At 38.8% G+C, this 20,197-nt stretch overlaps 1 protein-coding gene across 1 annotated transcript in view; it reads left to right on the forward strand.

The window, feature by feature from the left end:
* The first annotated feature begins 807 nt into the window (after nucleotides 1–807).
* ryr2b (ryanodine receptor 2b (cardiac)) overlaps nucleotides 808–20,197 on the forward strand; it is a 91,047-nt gene continuing 71,657 nt past the window's right edge. The window contains exons 1-19 of the mRNA XM_076891558.1: nucleotides 808–1,017; nucleotides 1,168–1,256; nucleotides 8,457–8,663; nucleotides 10,503–10,622; nucleotides 10,951–11,055; nucleotides 11,528–11,602; nucleotides 13,025–13,103; nucleotides 13,258–13,370; nucleotides 13,986–14,109; nucleotides 15,447–15,543; nucleotides 15,629–15,703; nucleotides 16,041–16,197; nucleotides 16,353–16,514; nucleotides 16,636–16,757; nucleotides 17,541–17,724; nucleotides 17,802–17,937; nucleotides 18,082–18,177; nucleotides 18,361–18,479; nucleotides 18,843–18,976. Of these exons, the coding sequence (XP_076747673.1) occupies nucleotides 8,616–8,663; nucleotides 10,503–10,622; nucleotides 10,951–11,055; nucleotides 11,528–11,602; nucleotides 13,025–13,103; nucleotides 13,258–13,370; nucleotides 13,986–14,109; nucleotides 15,447–15,543; nucleotides 15,629–15,703; nucleotides 16,041–16,197; nucleotides 16,353–16,514; nucleotides 16,636–16,757; nucleotides 17,541–17,724; nucleotides 17,802–17,937; nucleotides 18,082–18,177; nucleotides 18,361–18,479; nucleotides 18,843–18,976 (1,946 nt within the window). The 5' untranslated portion in view covers nucleotides 808–1,017; nucleotides 1,168–1,256; nucleotides 8,457–8,615. The remainder of the gene's footprint in view (nucleotides 1,018–1,167; nucleotides 1,257–8,456; nucleotides 8,664–10,502; nucleotides 10,623–10,950; nucleotides 11,056–11,527; nucleotides 11,603–13,024; nucleotides 13,104–13,257; nucleotides 13,371–13,985; nucleotides 14,110–15,446; nucleotides 15,544–15,628; nucleotides 15,704–16,040; nucleotides 16,198–16,352; nucleotides 16,515–16,635; nucleotides 16,758–17,540; nucleotides 17,725–17,801; nucleotides 17,938–18,081; nucleotides 18,178–18,360; nucleotides 18,480–18,842; nucleotides 18,977–20,197) is intronic.

Here is a 20,197-nt window from a genome sequence, read left to right on the forward strand (position 1 = left end):
AACTCCAACTGAACCTGTTGAGAGTAGCCCATCTTCTGAGATGTGGCCTTGCAGTCCTCAGCATCATCATGAAGCGCTGCAAAATAACAGATCCTTTGTCATTCAGTTTGCACCAAAAATAGCTCAGGTAAAATCAGAAGAGCTTGTACCAGTGACCCCCCAGAAACCCAGCACGCAAGAAAAAGGTGGCATAGCTAAAAATTTCATCCTGACCGGTTGGTCAATTGTTGCCAGTTTGGCTAGTCAAATGGATAGAATGTTTTATTTTTTTTCTTCCCTCTTGCTAATTTTGACCTGTTGGTCCAATTTTGGCTAATTTCTGATTTACATAAAGCTACTCCCCTCTGGCATGTTTATTTTGTTGGCCCTTGTCTGGTTGTGGCCCGTTGGCCCTTGTCTGGTTGTGGCCCGTTGGCCATTGACCGTGATTTTCAAATGGCGACTGTTATTACTAAAGAAACTTATCATATTTTGTTTTTTAGTGAAGTGGCTTTGGGCTGCAAAAGACACCGGGCGTGTGGAGGCAGTTGTTGGGCCATACAAATTGTATGACTCTTCTTTTCGCACACTGGAGGACAGTGGGTGGCTTTCTGATGAGGTAAGTGAAGTAATCATTTTTGGTCCTAGTGGTGGTCTGTAAAAATAATCTTCTTTTAATCCAAACAGGTCATTGATGCATACCTGCACTGCCTTATTAGGAAACAAAAGGCAAGTAAGAACGTATGCCGGTTATTTCACAAAGGTATTTTATACAATTTTGTAATCTTTAAAAAAAAATAAAAATCTTGCATTTTTCAGAAACCGTGTATCAGTTGTCTTGCGTTGTTGCAACCTCTCTGTTTTCTGGGAAGTTTAAATGTGTCAGCAAGGTAATGTAGATGTTATATTGGTTATATAGTGTATGTTATGTAAATAAATCTAAACCTTTATAAACTTAAAAATATTCCACAGATGTTGTTTCCGGCTGAGGACATTTGGTTGTGCCCACTGAACTCTGGTGCACACTGGATCCTTGTGGTACATGTTCACACCTCATGTGTTTTTTCTCTTTTTTGTTTTACTGTTCTTTTTAGCAGCATATTCTTATTTTGAAAATGCCTACAATTGATTATGTTTACTTAAGTGAGTGTAATACACATATTCTACTAAATACAATTTTTATTTTAGGTTGTCAAAATCTCCTCACAATCTGTACTGCTGTTAGACCCTCTTGGAAATGAAGGTTGTTATGAAAGGAAAGTTATGCGTAACTGGAGGTATTCATCATTCATTAATTTTCTGTTTTGGGTTGTTTGGTTTGTGGGGGTTTTTTTCTTTTTATTTAGAGCAAAATGCTGGCTACATTTTAAAAACTTGTTTTATTTTTATTAGGAATTTTCTGAGGATGAAAGGAAAGGAAGAGTCCCGAGTGGACCATATCAATATCAAGTCATTCTGATTTTGCTTTCAAAAATAAAAGCCCTTTCAAATTGTCCACAATTTACCTAACTTTCTGTGATTTCAAAATGCTCTAAAATGGAAAATTCCTGTTTCCACAGGGTAATTCCACTTTAGATCAACAGTATACAGACCCACAGTGATACTATATCAATATCAAGTCATTCTGATTATGCTTTCAAAAATAAAAGTATTTTAAAATTGCCCATATCTGACTTACTCTTGGAACAATTTCAAAATGCTCTTAAATAGAATTTTGCTGTTTCCACAGGCTAATTCCACTTTAGATCAACAGTATCCAACCCCACAGTGATACCATATCAATATCAAATCAGTCTGATTTTGCCTTCCAAAATAAAAGACTTTTCAAATTGCCAAAATACTGTTAGGTGTGGCTGTGTGCAGGCAGGAATAGGACCCAAGGTGCAGACTCCGGAGACAGACGTGAACTCAAAAAAAGCTTTAATTTAATACTCAAAATATAACAAAACTAAAAAAAACTCAAAACAAACTTAAACTAGAGAAATGACAGAACACACAGCTAAGAAAACGGTAGATCGCGACACGGACACAGAGAAACACAGGGCTTAAATACACAGAGGGAGCAATCAGGGAATGAGTAACAGGAGGGAAACACAGCTGGGACAAATCAGAACTGACGAGACCAAAGAAGCGTAAACTGAACACACTGAGAAAAGACAGAGACCTTCAAAGTAAAACAGGAAACACATAACACAGACTGAACAAAGACACAGACTCACATGCAGGCACTACAGAGGGAACAGAGACGTGGGAACAGGGCAGACACAAACACTGACTGAACACGGGGATATAGGAACTTAAGATACACATAGACGCGAACTAGACAAGGGGATGCAGGTGATAGGGGAGACAGAGCAACTAAAGAAGACAGAGACATAAGCCATAAGACAGAACTCAAAGAAACCAAAAACTAGACAGTATAAATAATATCGTAAACTCAAAAACCCTGGGTCAACGACCCAGGCATCCTAACAAATACGACCTACTCTTTTAAAGATTTCACAATGCTCTAAAAATGAAAATTGCTGTTTCCACAGGATAATTTCACTTTAGATCAACAGTATACAGCCCCACAGTGATACCATGTCAATTTCAAGTCAGTCTGATTTTGCTTTTCAAAATAAAAGCCTTTTCAATTTGCCCATATATGACTTACTCTTGGAGCGAATTCAAAATGCTCTAAAAATGAAAATTGCTCTTTCCACAGGATAATTTCACTTTAGATCAACAGTATACAACCTCACAATGTTACCATGTCAATCTCAAGTCATTCTAATTTTGCTTTCCAAAAAGTACACAGTATTTGCATCCAAAATAAAGTATAGTTGCCATGAAACAAAGGTTCGCACAAGGAATGGACCCAAGACACTAGTGATGGGTCGTTCGTGAACGAAATGGCTCTTAGAGCCGGGTCTTTGACGTGAACGACGCGAGCCGGCTCCTTATCGCGAGCCGTTACGTGGGGGTTTTTTTTCTTTCTCTCAGCCTCTCTCTCGCACTTTTTTTCTGCTTCACTTAGCAAGCGAGCCTTGTGCTTTACGCTGGGCAGAGGGGCGGTAATTACACTCAGTAGCACAGGAACAGATCCAGAGGGGGAGAGAGAGAAAGAGAGCCAGGGACAACAATGTCACATTAGAAAGGTATAGTAATCATCCACAACTATTTTCGGTTGCAGATGATAAAGGATTCATTAAGTTTATTCATGCAGGCCCATATGACAGATAATGTGCATGTTTCTTTTTGTTTTCATATTTTAATTTATATTTAATTGTGTTGTGGTTTGCAGTGTTTTGTATGGGCAGAAATCTGTGCCATCAGAAACTGAATTTGAATAAGTTCAATTTGAATTTGAATTGCTCAGATTGAATCTGAATTGTAACTTGAATAAATGCTTTTGAAAACTGAATTTGAATTAGTCTAATTTGAAATTGAATTTATGGTTTGAAAATGATCATCACTAAATTGAAATTGAATTTTATATTTTGAAAATGAATTGATTTGCTTTGAAACTGCATTTTATCCTTTAAAAATTCAGCTCTCGAATAATTTCAGTTTCACTTCTCACCATTCAGTTTCAGTTCTACAATTCAATTTCAGTTCCAAAATTCAGTTTTTTGGAACTTACATCCGGTTCCGGTTCAAGCACAGATTAATAGAACTACGTTTTACTAGCGGACCGAAAGTGTTACTGACGGGAATCTACAGCGTCTTGAGCTGAATTAAGACTTCAGAAGTCATTCGTCATGTCGAATGACCAGCGGATAAACTCTCAGGTTGGTAATAAATGTATTACATGTATAAGAACAAGCGTCATGTTAACAAAAGATAGCCGTACAGTAACTGTTATGCTTATTGTAGCTGTTAGCTAAAAACGGTAATTTAGCGTAGTTTGCCCTGAATTCAGCTTTGACAAACAAATATGATCGACTGTTTCTAGTAGAATTCCAAAGTTGTCATCTTGTACCCTCTCAGAATGCTTGCAGAGACCCCTACAGTAGGGAAACATGCAAAACGGTGGCCAAACCTTTGTATTTTAGCTTTATTTATGCCTTACACAGCATCCCAACTCTTTAGCTAACTTAATAACTTTAGCTAAAGTGAATAGTTAGTCTAATTCATTAGTGCAGCATTACTGGATCACCTCTGTTTGAAGTGATATAATGTGATATACAACTATCACTGAAACAGCAAACTTTGTAAATAAGCAAACAACACTTCTCATTCTCTAAACGTTTGGCCACAGCTGTAGATTACACTATCAGTGCTTGTTCACTCTTGACAATAATTACATTTCTAAATTTACTTTGTGCATTTACAGGTAAACAATATCTAATATTTTATCTAAATGACTGCTTTGTCTTTGAAAAGGGTGAAGAGCCTGAGGCCGGTGACAGTCCAGTTCTACTCCAAGTACATCCTTACAGTGGCTCACAGGACAAGGCCACATTCCTGTCCTGCCAGAAGAGAAGACAAACTTCAGAGTCTTCATGCAGTTCAACCACACCTGTCATATTCCATATGACAGGGGTCTCAAACTCCAGTCCTCAAGGGTCAAAGTGTCATGCAACTTTTCCATGCCCTCGAGGACTGGAGTTTGAGACACCTGCCGTATGGTGTTCATGCTGTTTTCTACCCCACAGTTACAGCATGTCTGACTGCCTGTTCAGCATATGCAAAAATATATGATGAGTTTAAGCATGTGATGACTAAGGCCTTCCATTATGGTGTTTGTCATCACATGTCACAGACAGCTGGATGATCATTTGTTATAAATAAAATACTAAAAACGTGTTACTTCATCTTTTATCTTTATTATTATTATTATTGTTCTTATTTTACACTTTTCATTGTTAGGCATTAGGTTTATTTGTAGTAGTCCTTTCCAACGTCTTTCCCTCTTCCATGTCACTGTGTCAGCTTGTCAGCATCTATTTGGGTTTGGAAGTGGAACAGAAAGTAAAGAAATCCAAAGTGCCATTAAAACCAGCAGAGGTTCTTATATTTCAGAAGAAGGGATTAATTCAAAAGAAATGACCTCAATGGCATATTTTATTTTGGCACCCTAGAGAGCACTTTGCAAAATAACACATTCTTATAATTTCACCCTCAGATAAGCCAAGCTACGACTGTCAGGGAAGGTGATGTAGGTACAGAGCATATGAGAGTGGTTAAGTTAATGTCTCTTGTCTATATGAAGGCACAAGAGGGATCAATGGCAAGGCGTAGAGATTCAGTATCTTCAGTCTTCAGTGGACACTCCATTTCTGGCACAAAACACCTGTAAAAGATGGTCGATTTAGGAGGTGACCCGACAACTTCAGCCTGTCAAACATAGTAATGGAGCAGTGTGTTTTTAAAAAAAAAAAAAAAAAAAAATCTAATTAAGCATGCACTCAGTACCCTAAAAATTATTATGGTAGTTAAACACAGTGATAGTCACATATCATATCACTTCAAACAGAGGTGATCCAGTAATGCTGCACTAATGAATTAGACTAACTATTCACTTTAGCTAAAGTTATTAAGTTAGCTAAAGAGTTGGGATGCTGTGTAAGGCATAAATAAAGCTAAAATACAAAGGTTTGGCCACCGTTTTGCATGTTTCCCTACTGTAGGGGTCTCTGCAAGCATTCTGAGAGGGTACAAGATGACAACTTTGGAATTCTACTAGAAACAGTCGATCATATTTGTTTGTCAAAGCTGAATTCAGGGCAAACTACGCTAAATTACCGTTTTTAGCTAACAGCTACAATAAGCATAACAGTTACTGTACGGCTATCTTTTGTTAACATGACGCTTGTTCTTATACATGTAATACATTTATTACCAACCTGAGAGTTTATCCGCTGGTCATTCGACATGACGAATGACTTCTGAAGTCTTAATTCAGCTCAAGACGCTGTAGATTCCCGTCAGTAACACTTTCGGTCCGCTAGTAAAACGTAGTTCTATTAATCTGTGCTTGAACCGGAACCGGATGTAAGTTCCAAAAAACTGAATTTTGGAACTGAAATTGAATTGTAGAACTGAAACTGAATGGTGAGAAGTGAAACTGAAATTATTCGAGAGCTGAATTTTTAAAGGATAAAATGCAGTTTCAAAGCAAATCAATTCATTTTCAAAATATAAAATTCAATTTCAATTTAGTGATGATCATTTTCAAACCATAAATTCAATTTCAAATTAGACTAATTCAAATTCAGTTTTCAAAAGCATTTATTCAAGTTACAATTCAGATTCAATCTGAGCAATTCAAATTCAAATTGAACTTATTCAAATTCAGTTTCTGATGGCACAGATTTCTGCCCATACAAAACACTGCAAACCACAACACAATTAAATATAAATTAAAATATGAAAACAAAAAGAAACATGCACATTATCTGTCATATGGGCCTGCATGAATAAACTTAATGAATCCTTTATCATCTGCAACCGAAAATAGTTGTGGATGATTACTATTAGTGATGTTCGATTCGTGAACGAATCATTCAATACTCGAGAATCACTTTACTGACTCTTGAATCATGATTCACAAGCCCAACTGACTCATCCCTGTTGCTGTTAGCAAACTAATTCCATTAGTAGAAATATATCTAGCTTGTAATTAAAATTGTGGGGGGAAAAACAACAGCCAGTTTCGTAACAAAAGCATTTCTGCTCTGAACTGGAAGAAAAACCCCTGAGTAGAAGCTAACATCAAGAAAATAGCTCCTCGGTTCACAGTAGCATCGCGCTGCTAACATGCTAACAGCACATTTGAGCTACTCACCCCCTCCCTTCCTGTGCTGAATCGTAAGCATAAGCGAATCACTCAGGACTCGCTCACCCCCTCCCTCCTGTGCTGAATCAAAGAGCGAACGAATCACTCAGGACTCACTAACCCCCTCCCTCCTGTGCTGAATCAAAGAGCGAGCGAACGAATCACTCAGGACTCACTCACCCCCTCCCTCCTGTGCTGAATCAAAGAGCGAGCGAACGAATCACTCAGGACTCACTAACCCCCCTCCCTCCTGTGCTGAATCATAGAGCGAGCGAACGAATCACTCACTCGCCCCCTCCCTCCTGGCTCACAGCTTCTTCTTCTTGGTTGGCAACCAATGTTAAGGCGCATTACTGCCCCCTGGCTCACAGCGCAGTGGACATTTAGATGAGAAAATATATATTTGACACACTTAAGGAAAATACTAATAAAATACAAATAAACAAAATAAATGTTTATTAAGCAATTTTGATGAGAAATTGCTTAATTTTAGAAATGTTTTTGCTCTTTGTTCTCTATAAAATAGTTGTTTTTTTTGTTTGTTTTTTAATCATTCATCTTAGCAGTGGGATTTACATGAAAAGGGAAACAAATTAAGTTTGAGTGAAAATGTAAAATTTTTGCACTCTCTGGTCAACTGACTGATCAAATGACTCAAAACACCCGATTCACTTTGGTGAGTGACTCATTAACACTCGATTCAGTAAAAAGAATCAAATTTACCATCACTAATTACTATACCTTTCTAATGTGACGTTGTTGTCCCTGGCTCTCTTTCTCTCTCTCCCCCTCTGGATCTGTTCCTGTGCTACTGAGTGTAATTACCGCCCCTCCCCCTCTGCCCAGCGTAAAGCACAAGGCTCGCTTGCTGAGTGAAGCAGAAAAAAAGTGCGAGAGAGAGGCTGAGAGAAAGAAAGAAAGAAAAAAAAAAACCAAGTGACGGCTTGCGATAAGGAGCCGGCTCGCGTCGTTCACGTCAAAGACCCGGCTCTAAGAGCCATTTCGTTCGCGAACGACCCATCACTACAGCCCTGGACGTCGGGCTAGAGATTTTGCGAGCCCTGAGTTGTGTATTAGTTGGCAAAAAAAAATAAAACCCCAATAATCTGACAAGTCCCTCTGAGCAAGCACTCAGCGACAGTGGGGAGGAAAAACTTTCTTTTAAACGCAAGAAACCTCCGGCAGAACCAGGCTCAGTGAGGGACGGCCATCTGCCTCGACCGGTTGTGGGATTTTTAAAGTGACTCATTGGATGTGAAATAAATTAGCTTGTTTGAATCATTTGTTGTTAGCCAATTTAAAGAGGCACTTTGATGTCAACTAATACACTTAAACTGTCCAAATAATTTTAAAGAAATATTTAGAGTCAATCCTGATGGATTGCTCTAAATATTCATTTTGTTTTCTTGGAAATATAATATCTTTAAATTCGTTCAAAAGTGTCTGGGAGATATTGTCAGTTTCTGGTAGCTGGTCTTCATCGTCCTATGTTTTTCCACACCATGCGAAAAACCTTGTAAGTAGGTTTCGCTTTTTTCGGAACAGGTGGTCTTTGAATATCGAAATCACCACTTGTTGGTACGGCGAAGCTACAGCCAATGCAATGATAACAAGGTTAGGTGTAATACCCAGTACCTTTGTAATGTCTTTGAAAATTGCCTTTTCAAGACTTTTTATCCTCCTTTTTTTATATTTAGAGTTTCTTCTTTAACAGCTTCAACTTTTCCTTCCTAAAATGGCATGATGATGGCCGGAGTTGAACTGCAGACCCCGCCCACACACTCAGGGCCGTGTACCTTCATGTTCCAGCTTCTCCAGTCCCTGTCCTCTTCTGGCTCATTCACTCTTTAATGTGGCCATAAAGGTTTAAATAATGACTGACAGTGGAGAAGGCGACGATGAATTCCAGTTTCTACGGACGGTGAGTCAGACAGCTTACAAATTAAACATACAGGCCAATATTTAGTCAAACAGAGGTCTTCATTGGCTATCACCGGAGGTTTAATAATTAGTAAGTAGCTGTACTAAAGGTAGCACTTAGGGTAGCCTATTTAGCTTTGTTTGAAACATTATTAGTGTTTTTTTTTATTAATTTATTTGTTTAATTAAAGTTATATGTAGGTTTCTGTCAGCAGCAATTATGCAATCATGTAACCATGACACTATTTTGTGCGCAGATGCCTCCATACACACGTCATAGTAACAGCATTTCACCTGTTTTGGGCTAGCTGACTAATAGCCTTATTAAAAAACAGAAACCAACTCACATGATTTTAGTCTATTGCTGTAGTAACTGATTAGCTGATATAGTTTATTTAAGGTCAGGTGTCAACAGTGATGCATATCCCAATCAGTTAAAAGATTATCATATCCCATTTTAATTAAAATTGCTACATTTTATTCAAGAATAAATATAAATAATAAAATGTTAATGTGATAATAGTTTAGCAACAACAGTGACAGCAAAGGGAGGCCAAAAATGGCTTCTCTCATCTTCACTGCAAGATGCTATTATTGCTCTGCAGCTGTAAGTTGTCCTCTCACAGCTTGTAATCTTTGCCCTCTGATAAGGGCATGTCACGTGGAGGGCGTCTGGAGTGGCTGAGACACATACACATTCACACAAAGCCAGCGATGTTCATCATCCTGAGCCCAACACATAGACTGGAGAGAAGTCATTTTGCGAGATCCATCTACGATATCATACTTTATTATATTAAATGCAGGATTTCCCCCCGCAAAGTTGTTCAGCCGTGGTATTAAGCTACCCGGATCCTGATGGAGCTTTCCTCGTTATCATTTAGTTAGTAGATGACAGGGAAAACACACTGTAATAGACCCAGTGATTAAATATATGACATTTGTGAAATGGCAACAATGTTATATTTGTTATAAAAATGTAGTCATTTTTTATATGCAAAGAGGTCCCAATTCCACTATTATAAATAATACAAGAAACCTTAAGAAGACAAACAAAACTGCAGCATTTTCAATTCGAAAACACTCGAAGTGAAAGCCTGTTAGATCTGAAATTTAAGTGTCCCTTAAAAAAGACTCCAAGTCCTGCTCTAATGCTCTAATGTACCTCTGCATTGGACAGTGTGTTTGACTGATTGCAGAGTACTGCAGATATGAAGAGTGGAAAGAAGGGTAAATCAGGGGTCAGACTGTGCAGTATCTTCCCAATATGGATGTTTGCAGCCTGGGTACAGAGAGGTGCTGGTTTTATTGGCGACTGGCCTGTTGCCTGCTGTCGTTCCTAACAGTTCCTCAAATAAACAGAGAAACTTAATTTGGCCGACGTGGTATTTAAATGCAGATAAGGTAATGTTGACAGCGACTGAGATTTCCTTATGTGTTTACAATGGGACTGCACAATGGGGCAGTTTTGATGCTATACCTAAAAATTCACACATTTCATAGTTTAAAGTTGTTTTAACATTTAAAAAGCAAAATGGGACTGAATTTCTATGTTCGGTCATTGTGGCCAAACACGTTTCCTCCTCTGAGAGAACTGAATTACATGATATGAGAGGATGAAGATTTTTTTCTCTGAAGCCAAAACTGCTTCACTGACTTTCTTTTTAATTAATCCACAAGATAAAATTTCAGAGGCGTTTTGGTGTGATGGAGGTCTTTAGCTGATCCTATCCAACAAAAGCTTTCATGGTGAAATCTGGTGGATCTCAATATGTGAATGCGCTCTGTGGGCTTCTCTAACTTGAAACCTGTCATCTGTGTGTATGTGTGTTCTGCACAGGGAGATGAGGTGGTTTTGCAGAGTACCTTCACCTCCCAGGAGGAACATGTGAAGCTATGTCTTGCTGCTGAAGGATTTGGCAGCAGACTTTGCCGGCTTGAGCCCACCTCTAACTGTAAGGTAAGGAGCTCTACCTGTGTGACTGCACAGTCCTCCCTTACTGTCAGACAACTCAGTTTGCCAGTCATACAAAGAGAGAGATGACTGAAATTTCCAAATATTTCACTGCACATGGACAGTACATTGTGTTTATTTTTAAGTATCTAAAATTTTAGTTCCTTATTGGTTTTTGTAACTCGAGCATTTTTACATGCCTTCCTTCCCAGTTTGGACTGCCCATTGCCAATTTGCCATGGTCTTTGGCACTAATTGCACTGTTGGCCTGTGAAGGGAACAGCCAGGCATGAAATTACCTCAAAAACTCAAATGTCTTTTCTTTCTTTACCAGAATGTTCCACCAGACTTGTCTGTGTGTGGCTTTGTCCTGGCCCAGTGTCTTTCTGTGCGAGCCCTGCAGGAGATGTTGGCCCACAGTGAAAACCTGGCTGCAGAGGTCTTCTCTATTATTTCTCCCATAACCTTTATATAAAGTCAATGTTCTCACTCAGCACTCCTTATTGTTCCGTAAACATATGATTTTCTGTCATTGTCAGTTTGCAATACATATGTCTATTTTTGAGGTATAAATGGAAATATTATGATAAAGTCAGTATATGTTTTTATATTTTTGTGATATTATTAACCACAGTGTGAGTGCGTAAGGATTTTGTCTGTGACATTATTTCAGGGAGATTTGTTTTGTATTTATTTATATGGATAGCACAGTCTTGAAACACTGATCTAAGCAACACGGTTAAGCTAGAACAGCTTTACATTAGAGTTATCGTTTACATTAGAGTTATCGTAAATTAAATAACTTGTAAACAAACTGTTCACACATCGGAAGGATGTTTTGTTTATCTCTTTTCCTGTTTAACTGTTTTCTGAAGTTTAAATTGATCTTTGTGTATTTTAATCACATACAGGTGGGAGCTGGAGGTAGCCATCGCACCCTTCTTTATGGGCAGGCGGTATTGTTTCTACACTCATACAGTGGCATGGTGAGTCAGCATATATGTATGCATATAAAAAACTGAATAAATTACACAATAATACATCTGACACAAAATGCTAGATATAGCAAAAATTATAAAACGTATTTTTTTGTTTTAATTTCAAGGTTCATTAAACTCTGTAGTTTAAAAAATATATCATCTTCTGACAATTAATTCATGGTTCAAGCTTTACAGGGTTAATTCTTCATGGCATGGATAGATGGCATGTTTACATGATAGCATCACACAGCTGCTGCACAGCCATAATGGGAATTTCCTGTTCCACCACATCCTAAGGTGTTCTTTTGGATTGTGTTCTTGTGGCGTTGGAGGCCTTTTGAGTACACTGGACTCATTCTCATGTTCAAGAAAGCAGTTTGAGATGATCTGAGCTTTGTGACATGGAGCATTATCCTGCTGGAAGCAGCTGTCAGAAGATGGGTACACTGTCGTCCTAATGGGATGGACATGGTCAGTAAGAACAGTCAGGCAGGCTGTGGTTTGTAAATGATGCTCAGATGTCACTAAGGGGCCCAAAATGTTCCAAGAAAGTACATGTCACACCATTACACCCCCACAGCAGCCTCAACTATTGATACAGGCGGGACTGATTCATGCTTTCATGTTCTTTATGCCAAATTCTTGTGCTACTATTTGAATGTTGCACTTATGAGACCAGGCAAAAATCTCCAATTTCCAGTCTTCTGTTGTCTGACTTTGGTGAGCCTGTGCAAACTGTGTCTTCAGTTTCCTGTTTAAGCTGACAGAAGTAGCACTTGGATTTGTTCTTCTGCTGCTGTTCATCTGCTTCAAGGTGAAAAATATTGTGCGTTCTGAAACGCTCTTCTGCATTCATTGGTCGCAAGGAGTGGTTATTTGAGGCGTTGTTGCCTTCCTGTCAGCTCGAAGCAGTCTGGCTTCTGATCTCCTCTGATCTTTGGCATTTTTGTCCAGAGAAATGCTGCTCACTCGTTTTCAGACCATTCTCCATAAACCCTAAAGATAACTGTTCAGGAAAATCTCCGAATATTAACAATTTCTGAAATACTGAGATTTCTGTATGGCATAATGAGCCATGTCACTTTTAAAGTCGCTTGAATCAGCTTTTCTCCCCATTCTGATGCTCAGTTTGAACTTCAGCAGGTCATCCTGACCATGTTCCATTCCTAAATGCTTTGAGTTGATAAGTTGTGATTGATTAATTAGATCTTTTTATTTGTAAGCAGTTGAATAGGGGTACTTAGTGAAGCATATTTGTGGATCTGGATGGTTAAATAGAATTTGTGTATACAAATGGTATGTTTTTTTTTGTTTTACTTTTAATAAAAAGAAAATAAAATCTTCATGTTCCCACACTGATGTTATTTTTGTGAAGAATATTTTGGCATGTTCACTGAATTATTTACCTGTTGTTTATTTCACGTCCAGTACCTCAGCTGCTTGTCTTCCTCTCAGTCTTCAACTGACAAGCTGGCTTTTGATGTTGGCCTGCAAGAGGACAAAGCAGGTATTTATTTGAACGATCAGTTAAAATACTTTCTTTGTTAAGGTATTTGCGATGCTCCCACCCTATATTGTGTTTTACAATTAGAATATTTTTTAAATCGGCTGTCTGTGAACTGCTTGTTTCCCTTTATGTTTATATTCTGTGTGTGGTTCAGGGGAGGCGTGTTGGTGGACTGTCCACCCAGCATCCAGACAGAGGTCAGAGGGTGAGAAGGTGCGCGTAGGTGATGACCTCATACTTGTGAATGTGTCTTCAGAGAGATACTTGGTGAGTCAGAACAAAACTGAAGTTTTCCTTAATGGCAAAAATATACTCTGAGTGAGCCTCCACTACGTTAAATATCAAGCACACTACTAACCTGGTTAAAAGTTCATTTTGTAGACAGTGAGGTAGCAGAAAAGGGTTGCACTTTTTATATATTTTATGTTTAACAGCCATTTTATGGCTATGCACAGATATTTTTGGAATGACACCATGCTGTGATCTCATCCGCTGGGATCAGGTTTGGTCTATCGGTGGTGGGCCAGGGGACATGGTAAGTAGTGTATGGGAAAGCATAATTGTGACAAGAGCGATGGCAAGGGAGCAGCGATCCATTACTAATGCTAAAAACAATCCTAGTTGGCCGGCTAGTCTCCATTGGTCGCTTGCCAAGAGCTCCAGCCATGACTGCATTTAGTGTTTGTTAACTACCTGCCCCTCAACAAGACTGACAAGAGGTTGGAATCATAATCAGAAGGTTAGGCTGGTTAGCATGTGAACCTCAGAGTTTTCTCATGTCTCGAATATGTTGTGTAGCTTAATGGCTTCAGATATAAAATAAAGACAAGTTGTATTTATTGTTGATGAGAATATATTTAATGCCATTTTGTTTTTTCCCAGCACCTTTCCTTCGGCACTGCATCTGACAACAAAAGCTTGAGTGACAGTCTGATTGTTAATGCAGCCTTCCAGCAGACCCTCTGGAGTGTTGCTCCCATCTGCTCTGGACGCGCCGTTGCTCAAGGCAAGTTTTGTTTCCTTTTGCTTTCTAAACATGTTGCAAAGTAGCTCCTTTCTCAATTTAGATAATCCACCTGATTCTTTTGCTCCCAATAAATACAGCTCTTTCAGTTTCTGCACTGCAGATAATATTAATATGTTGGTAATAAATAATACATCAAAGCTGTATTTTAATAAATTGAGGGGACCAAATGCTAGTTCATAAAGATGCTATGGGCTTTTGAACTATTATTAATTGTGTGCAAAATATAAAGTTAGCTCAGTGCTGATGCAGTTTAGATGGATTCCAGAGGTTTTCCACAAGTATTCAATTTAAAGCAGTTACACTGAAATAACATAAAATGAATATGTACTTTCAGCTTTAATTTTAACATTAACCATTTTCATACACAGGCTCAGAATTTCAGAGAGCAGATTCAACAAATTAAAACCATAATAAATCAAGTGTGTAGTTTTAATACTTTCTCAAGTCTGAAACCATGGGAATGACAGAAGAATTGGATTTCTGTGTTGTTGTTGTTTTCAGGTTTTTTGCTAATTTAAAAAAAAGGAAAAAACAGTCTATATTTTAGACACTTTTTGTTTGTTAGTTGGTCTTGGTGCCTTTTTTTGCCCATGCATCACACTGGCTTCACAGAATTTTAATGAGGATATTGTATGTTTCTTCTCCAGCTTTTACATTCCCTTTTCCCCTCGTCATACTTCAGGTTGATCACTCATCCAAATAATGGTGGTCAAGCATTGCTCTAAATGTTTTTGGGTGTTTGTGGCAAATCTTTTTTTCCCTTTCTGATCTCGAGACTTGTTTTGCACCTTGTGGTGAACCCTCTGTTTTTGCCCTTTTGAAGTCTTCTCTTTTGTGGCAAGTCTTGGGTTATAAGATTCCTCTTTCCTGGAGAGAATTCTTCACATGACTGGAGGGGAATTTATCTATAGCATGGAAATGACTCTATCACCACTGATGTCTTCCCTGGATGTAAGGTCACTTATGTGGTGTGTGCGTGTATCTGTGTGTGTTTTTGCTTGTGCTAATGTTCCTGCTGTCTCCCTAATGGTTATATATTGTTTTGCAGCCCAAGGCCTGTTTTACTCACCACTTCACCTCTTTGACCACATGTTAGTGTGAAGGGGTTTAAATAACATGTGATGTCTGTGTTTCTTTATAAAATTCTGTTTAAGATCAGTCAAAAAGAAGCTGCAAATATTCAAACTTAAGGTTAGCAGTCGCTAGAGCTTTTACTACAGTTATATAGATTACCTTTTGTGCTACTTCTGTGAAATGTTGCATGTTTTACTAACCACTTCAAAGCAATAAATGTTTTTTTTTCTTGCTGACTCTAGGATACCTGAAGGGGGGTGAAACACTTCGGCTACTCCACAGCCATAGTGACGCATGTCTGACTGTTCCCTCTACAGAGCATGGAGAGGAGCTTCAAAGGTTAGTCGAAAAGACCAGTCTCCTCCCAAGTCAGCTCGCAGAAACGTCCTTTACTCCTCTGACTATGTCTGTTTTCTTAATCTAGGATAATGCATTATGAGCTTGGATCAGTCTCCGGTCATGCCCGGTCTCTCTGGAGGCTGGAGATTCTGCGAGTTGTGTAAGTGTACAGGGAATGTGGCGTCCGCTCACTTTGAGTATCAATAAATATGTTGCTTTTAAGCGCTATTCTATTCGAGCTCTGTAGTTCTAATGTTGTTACTAGAAAATACCAGTTTAAAGACAGGTAATGTTGTACGTATTGCACCAGGTCACCACCAGCCACAGAATTTCTGTTTTTGCCTGAAAGAGTGTGCACAATTGCTAGAGTCATACTTGATGTCATTGGCCCAGAACTTAGTTTCCCATGTCCCCTGCATGCTAATAGGGATTTTGACAGTTATGAGGAATAACTAAATGTTGTGGAGTGCTTGGTTTCCTCTCTTGATGTTTTCCAGTTGGAGTGGTAGGCATACATGCTGGGGCCAGCCATTTAGACTGTGCCACGTTACTACTGGAAGATACCTGGGTCTCACAGAGGAGAAAGGTCTGCAGCTGGTTGATCGGGACAAAGCTGACATCAATACAACCTCCTTCTGCTTTCGATCATCAAAGGTGAGGGGGGATATGAGAAATACACTGGGCATTTCAGTGGTGTTCTGAGTCTTTAGAGATATAGACTGTAATGTCATTTGTTTGAGTTTTTTTGTGTTTATTAAAAGAGAAAAGTTAGAAAAATAAGAATATTTAATGCCTTTTTTTGTGTTTAGGAGAAGCTTGACACCAACACAAAGACTGATGTTGATGGGATGGGAATCCCAGAGATCAAATATGGAGATTCCATTTGTTTTCTTCAACATGTAGCCTCTGGGCTCTGGCTAACATACCAAGCTGCTGATGCCAAGTCCCATATGGGTGGAGCTCAGCGAAAGGTGAACTTGTATACTCAGTATTACTATAATAAGACAATAACTGGCAGTTAACCAACAGTGTTGGACTAAAGAATCTGGCAAAAGAATCTGTTGGATATAATTGCAAATGATGTGTTTTCAGGCAATTTTGCACAGTGAAGGGCATATGGACGACGGGCTGACACTGTCTCGTTCTCAGAGGGAAGAATCTCATACTGCCAGACTAATACGGAGTGCTGTTCTCCTCTTCACTCGCTTTGTAAGGTACAGGATGCTGGATTAAGACCTTCAGTCATTTGTGAATAACTTAGCGACAGTTTTTTATAGCTGCAGTGCTGGCTTAATGCTAAATGTCACACTACATGTCCGACTGAGCGTGGGTTTACAGCATTCGCTTTGAAGATATGTTTATGATATATACATACAATCAGAAGACCAGTGATGTTATCGTCTTGGCATTGTGGCTCTGATAGGACCTCCCCGCCCTCGTGTATGCGCACATGAAAAGCTGGAGGTGGGAAGAGCAGCAGCAAGACCCTCCAGAACTAAACAAAGCAGTCAACTCAGATACAGCGTCAAGGAAGGAGCTGGGCAGATTCAAGAAGCTTAAATAGCATGCCCTCTATGACACAACAAGTTAGCTGTGTAGATGGGTATCAGCTGATGTGGGCTGACACTGAGATCAGATGATCTGCAATGATTGCAGCTAAGCTTGACTTTGTGGGCTGCTGGAACTAATGCTTTGCTCTGTTTTTTACCTTATCTGATAATTTTGAATTGCCATGTCATAATTACAAGAAATCTGGAGGATGAGAATACTTGGGGCTCAGATACTGTCTGTCTGTCTCACATTTGGCTTTTTAAATTTTGAGTCTTTTATTTGTAAAAAATAAAATAAATTCATAGGCTAGTATAACACCTTCTGTCTTTACTCCATCGATCGAGAATAAAACAAGTTTGGCTGGTGATAGTAGCAGCAATTATAATACAAGACAATTTGGCAGACTTGTAGGTAGAGTCTAAAAACAAACTTTTTTTTTTCTTTAGGAAACTTGATGGTTTTAACCAAGAGGTAAATATCCCCTCTGTCAGCCTGCCAGTGGAGACAGTGACACGCAGTCTGCAGGATCTGATCATCTATTTCCAGCCTCCACTGGAGGGGCTAGGCCATGAAGCTAAACAGAACAGCATGGCGGCGCTAAAGAATCGACAGAACATGTTTCAAAAAGAGGTAAATCGATAAGTGTGAATGAGTCCTACATGTGCTATGCCTCACGCTTCCCTAACTGTGCCTCCCTTTCTTCTCAGGGTGTGATAGATTTGGTCTTAGATTGTATTGACCGTCTACACCAGTATAGTAGTGCTTCTCATTTTGCTGAGGCTGTTCAGAGTGACACAGGAGAGGAGTGGGAGACCATCGTCAACCATTTCTATGAGCTGTTGGGTGAGAGTAGTATAGATGGCACCATACTTATTTTTTGAAGATACCACAAATATCTCCTAATCTGTTAAGGTTCCTCTTATTATCTTATCGTCTGTTAATATTTTTGTTAATATTTTTTGTTTTTTTTGTTTTTTTCCTCTTAAGCTGCTCTGCTCCGGGGAAACCGTGCAAATTGTGCTAATTTCTCGGGTTCGCTGGACTGGCTGATTAGCAGGCTAGAACGGCAGGAGGCCTCTTCTGGTTGGTTGGATTTGCTTTATGTTTTCTTCATCAGCCATTGTGGATTGAAATTTTACAGTATATATTTATATTATATTTGACATTGGTTATCGTGTGTTGTCTGGGATTTATACCTAATAGTATAGAAGCATAGAGGTAAATGCAGGTTAGCATCCACACAATAACGGGCAGTTATATTTACAGGAGTCCTGGAAGTTCTTCACTGCGTCCTTGTGGAAAGCCCTGAAGCTCTCAATGCCATCAAGGAACAACACATTCAGTCTGTCATCTCATTTCTGGACAAGCTTGGATGCAACCACAGGGTAGTGTGTAGAAGGCTTTTGTGTGTATTCAATATAAAAATAAGATTGAAGTAAAGTGCATGGATAATAAGTGATGCCGAATGGCCAGTAATTTCATTATTAAGCTTTTTGGCTACAGTGGCATGTCTGCATTAATTAAAAATAAATACAAAAAGTCCTTTGTTATTATCCTAATTTTCTCTCAGAATTTGTCATTATGGGGCTTAAGCAAATTCCACATTTCTCACCAGTCTAGTAACATAGACATAGTGTTTCACTTTTAACAGCTATAATAACAGTTTCCAATCTGTTTCCTGATGTCGGATCATTTCCATTTGCTTATTGAGCTATTGCCACATGAAGAGCTGACAGGTTGTGTTCCAGGTGCTCGAGGTGCTTTGTTCTCTGTGTGTGTGCCATGGTGTGGCGGTGCGGTCCAATCAGAACCTCATCTGTGACAGTCTGCTGCCAGACAGAGATTTGCTACTCCAAACACGTCTCGTTAATCAGGTCACCAGGTAATTTTATAATCTGGTTTCCAAACAGGACCACTTTTTGTTTTTGTGTTTTTGCCATTCCACTCATCCTTTTTACTTTGAAGTTTTCTGAATTTCTCTACATTCAGACAGAACTCTGATTTTGGATTATTGTTTGTTACTACACATAAAAATCAGATGCAAAGTAGCACAAAGAACAATATATTAAGTAGGTAGCTTTTACGGTTCTGTGCAAAAGTCTAAAGCCACCCCTCATTTCTTTATATTTTGCAATATACAGCAATTTCTCCCCAGGGTTTCCGGAGGTCTTTCAAAGTATATCTTTGGAAATTGGCTGCTTTTTCATTCATTTTCAGTCTAGTTGTTTAACCTAACCCTGCAAAAGCACCTGGATAGAAAAACCCACTGTGAAACACTTTCAATCATAGATTGGGCTCCCCAGAACCCAGACCTTGGCATTATTGAAGCAGTGAGGGATCTCCTCAACAGAGAACAGAACAAAAAGCATCCAGCATCCAAAGAAGGGCTTTGAATGTCCTTTAAGAAGCCTGGAGAGCTGTTCCTGAAGACTACGTAAAGAAATTATAAGAAAGTTGCATTAAAGAGTTCAGGCTACACTGAAGAATGCTGACATTCAAGCTCGTTAGAAGTATACAAACATTTTGCCTTGCATACTTTATATCCATGTATGTTTGCAGATGTTTTAATATATCAGTGCACTTATTTTTCCATTATTTTAAAGTGAAATAAATATGAAATAATGGGAGGGTGGCCGTATTTATGTTTGGCAAATAACTCAATAGGGGTTTCTTTCCCTGACTCTTCTCATGCTTGCACATGCATTTGTTTAGCTGAGTGTTATTTGTCAACTGTGGCGCTCCCACGGGCCTTGATATTCTTGTTTTTCATCTGTAAAGATGTCACATCCTTGATACTAGAAATATTTCAGATTTTTCTATAGCGTGACATTCTTTTTTTTTTGTTGTTTTTTTTCTCTTTTGGATTTAATTAAATACTTTCTTTTTTCCTCCAGTGTCATCTCTTCAATTGCTGCATCATTTTTTTTATTTTACATCTGAATAGATCGGAACAATAATGTTGATGTCAGAGCTTAGATGTCTTTGTCTCACCCTCGTCTCGTGAGAGTTTGGAAAGATTACCTTAAGCCCGAGGTGGTATGACTCAACGGAGGCATTTTTTAGCCAGTTTCATCATAGTCCATGCTCTTCTTCTGTCTCTCAA

Source organism: Maylandia zebra, linkage group LG13, assembly GCF_041146795.1.
Source record: "Maylandia zebra isolate NMK-2024a linkage group LG13, Mzebra_GT3a, whole genome shotgun sequence".
Lineage (NCBI taxonomy): Eukaryota > Metazoa > Chordata > Actinopteri > Cichliformes > Cichlidae > Maylandia > Maylandia zebra.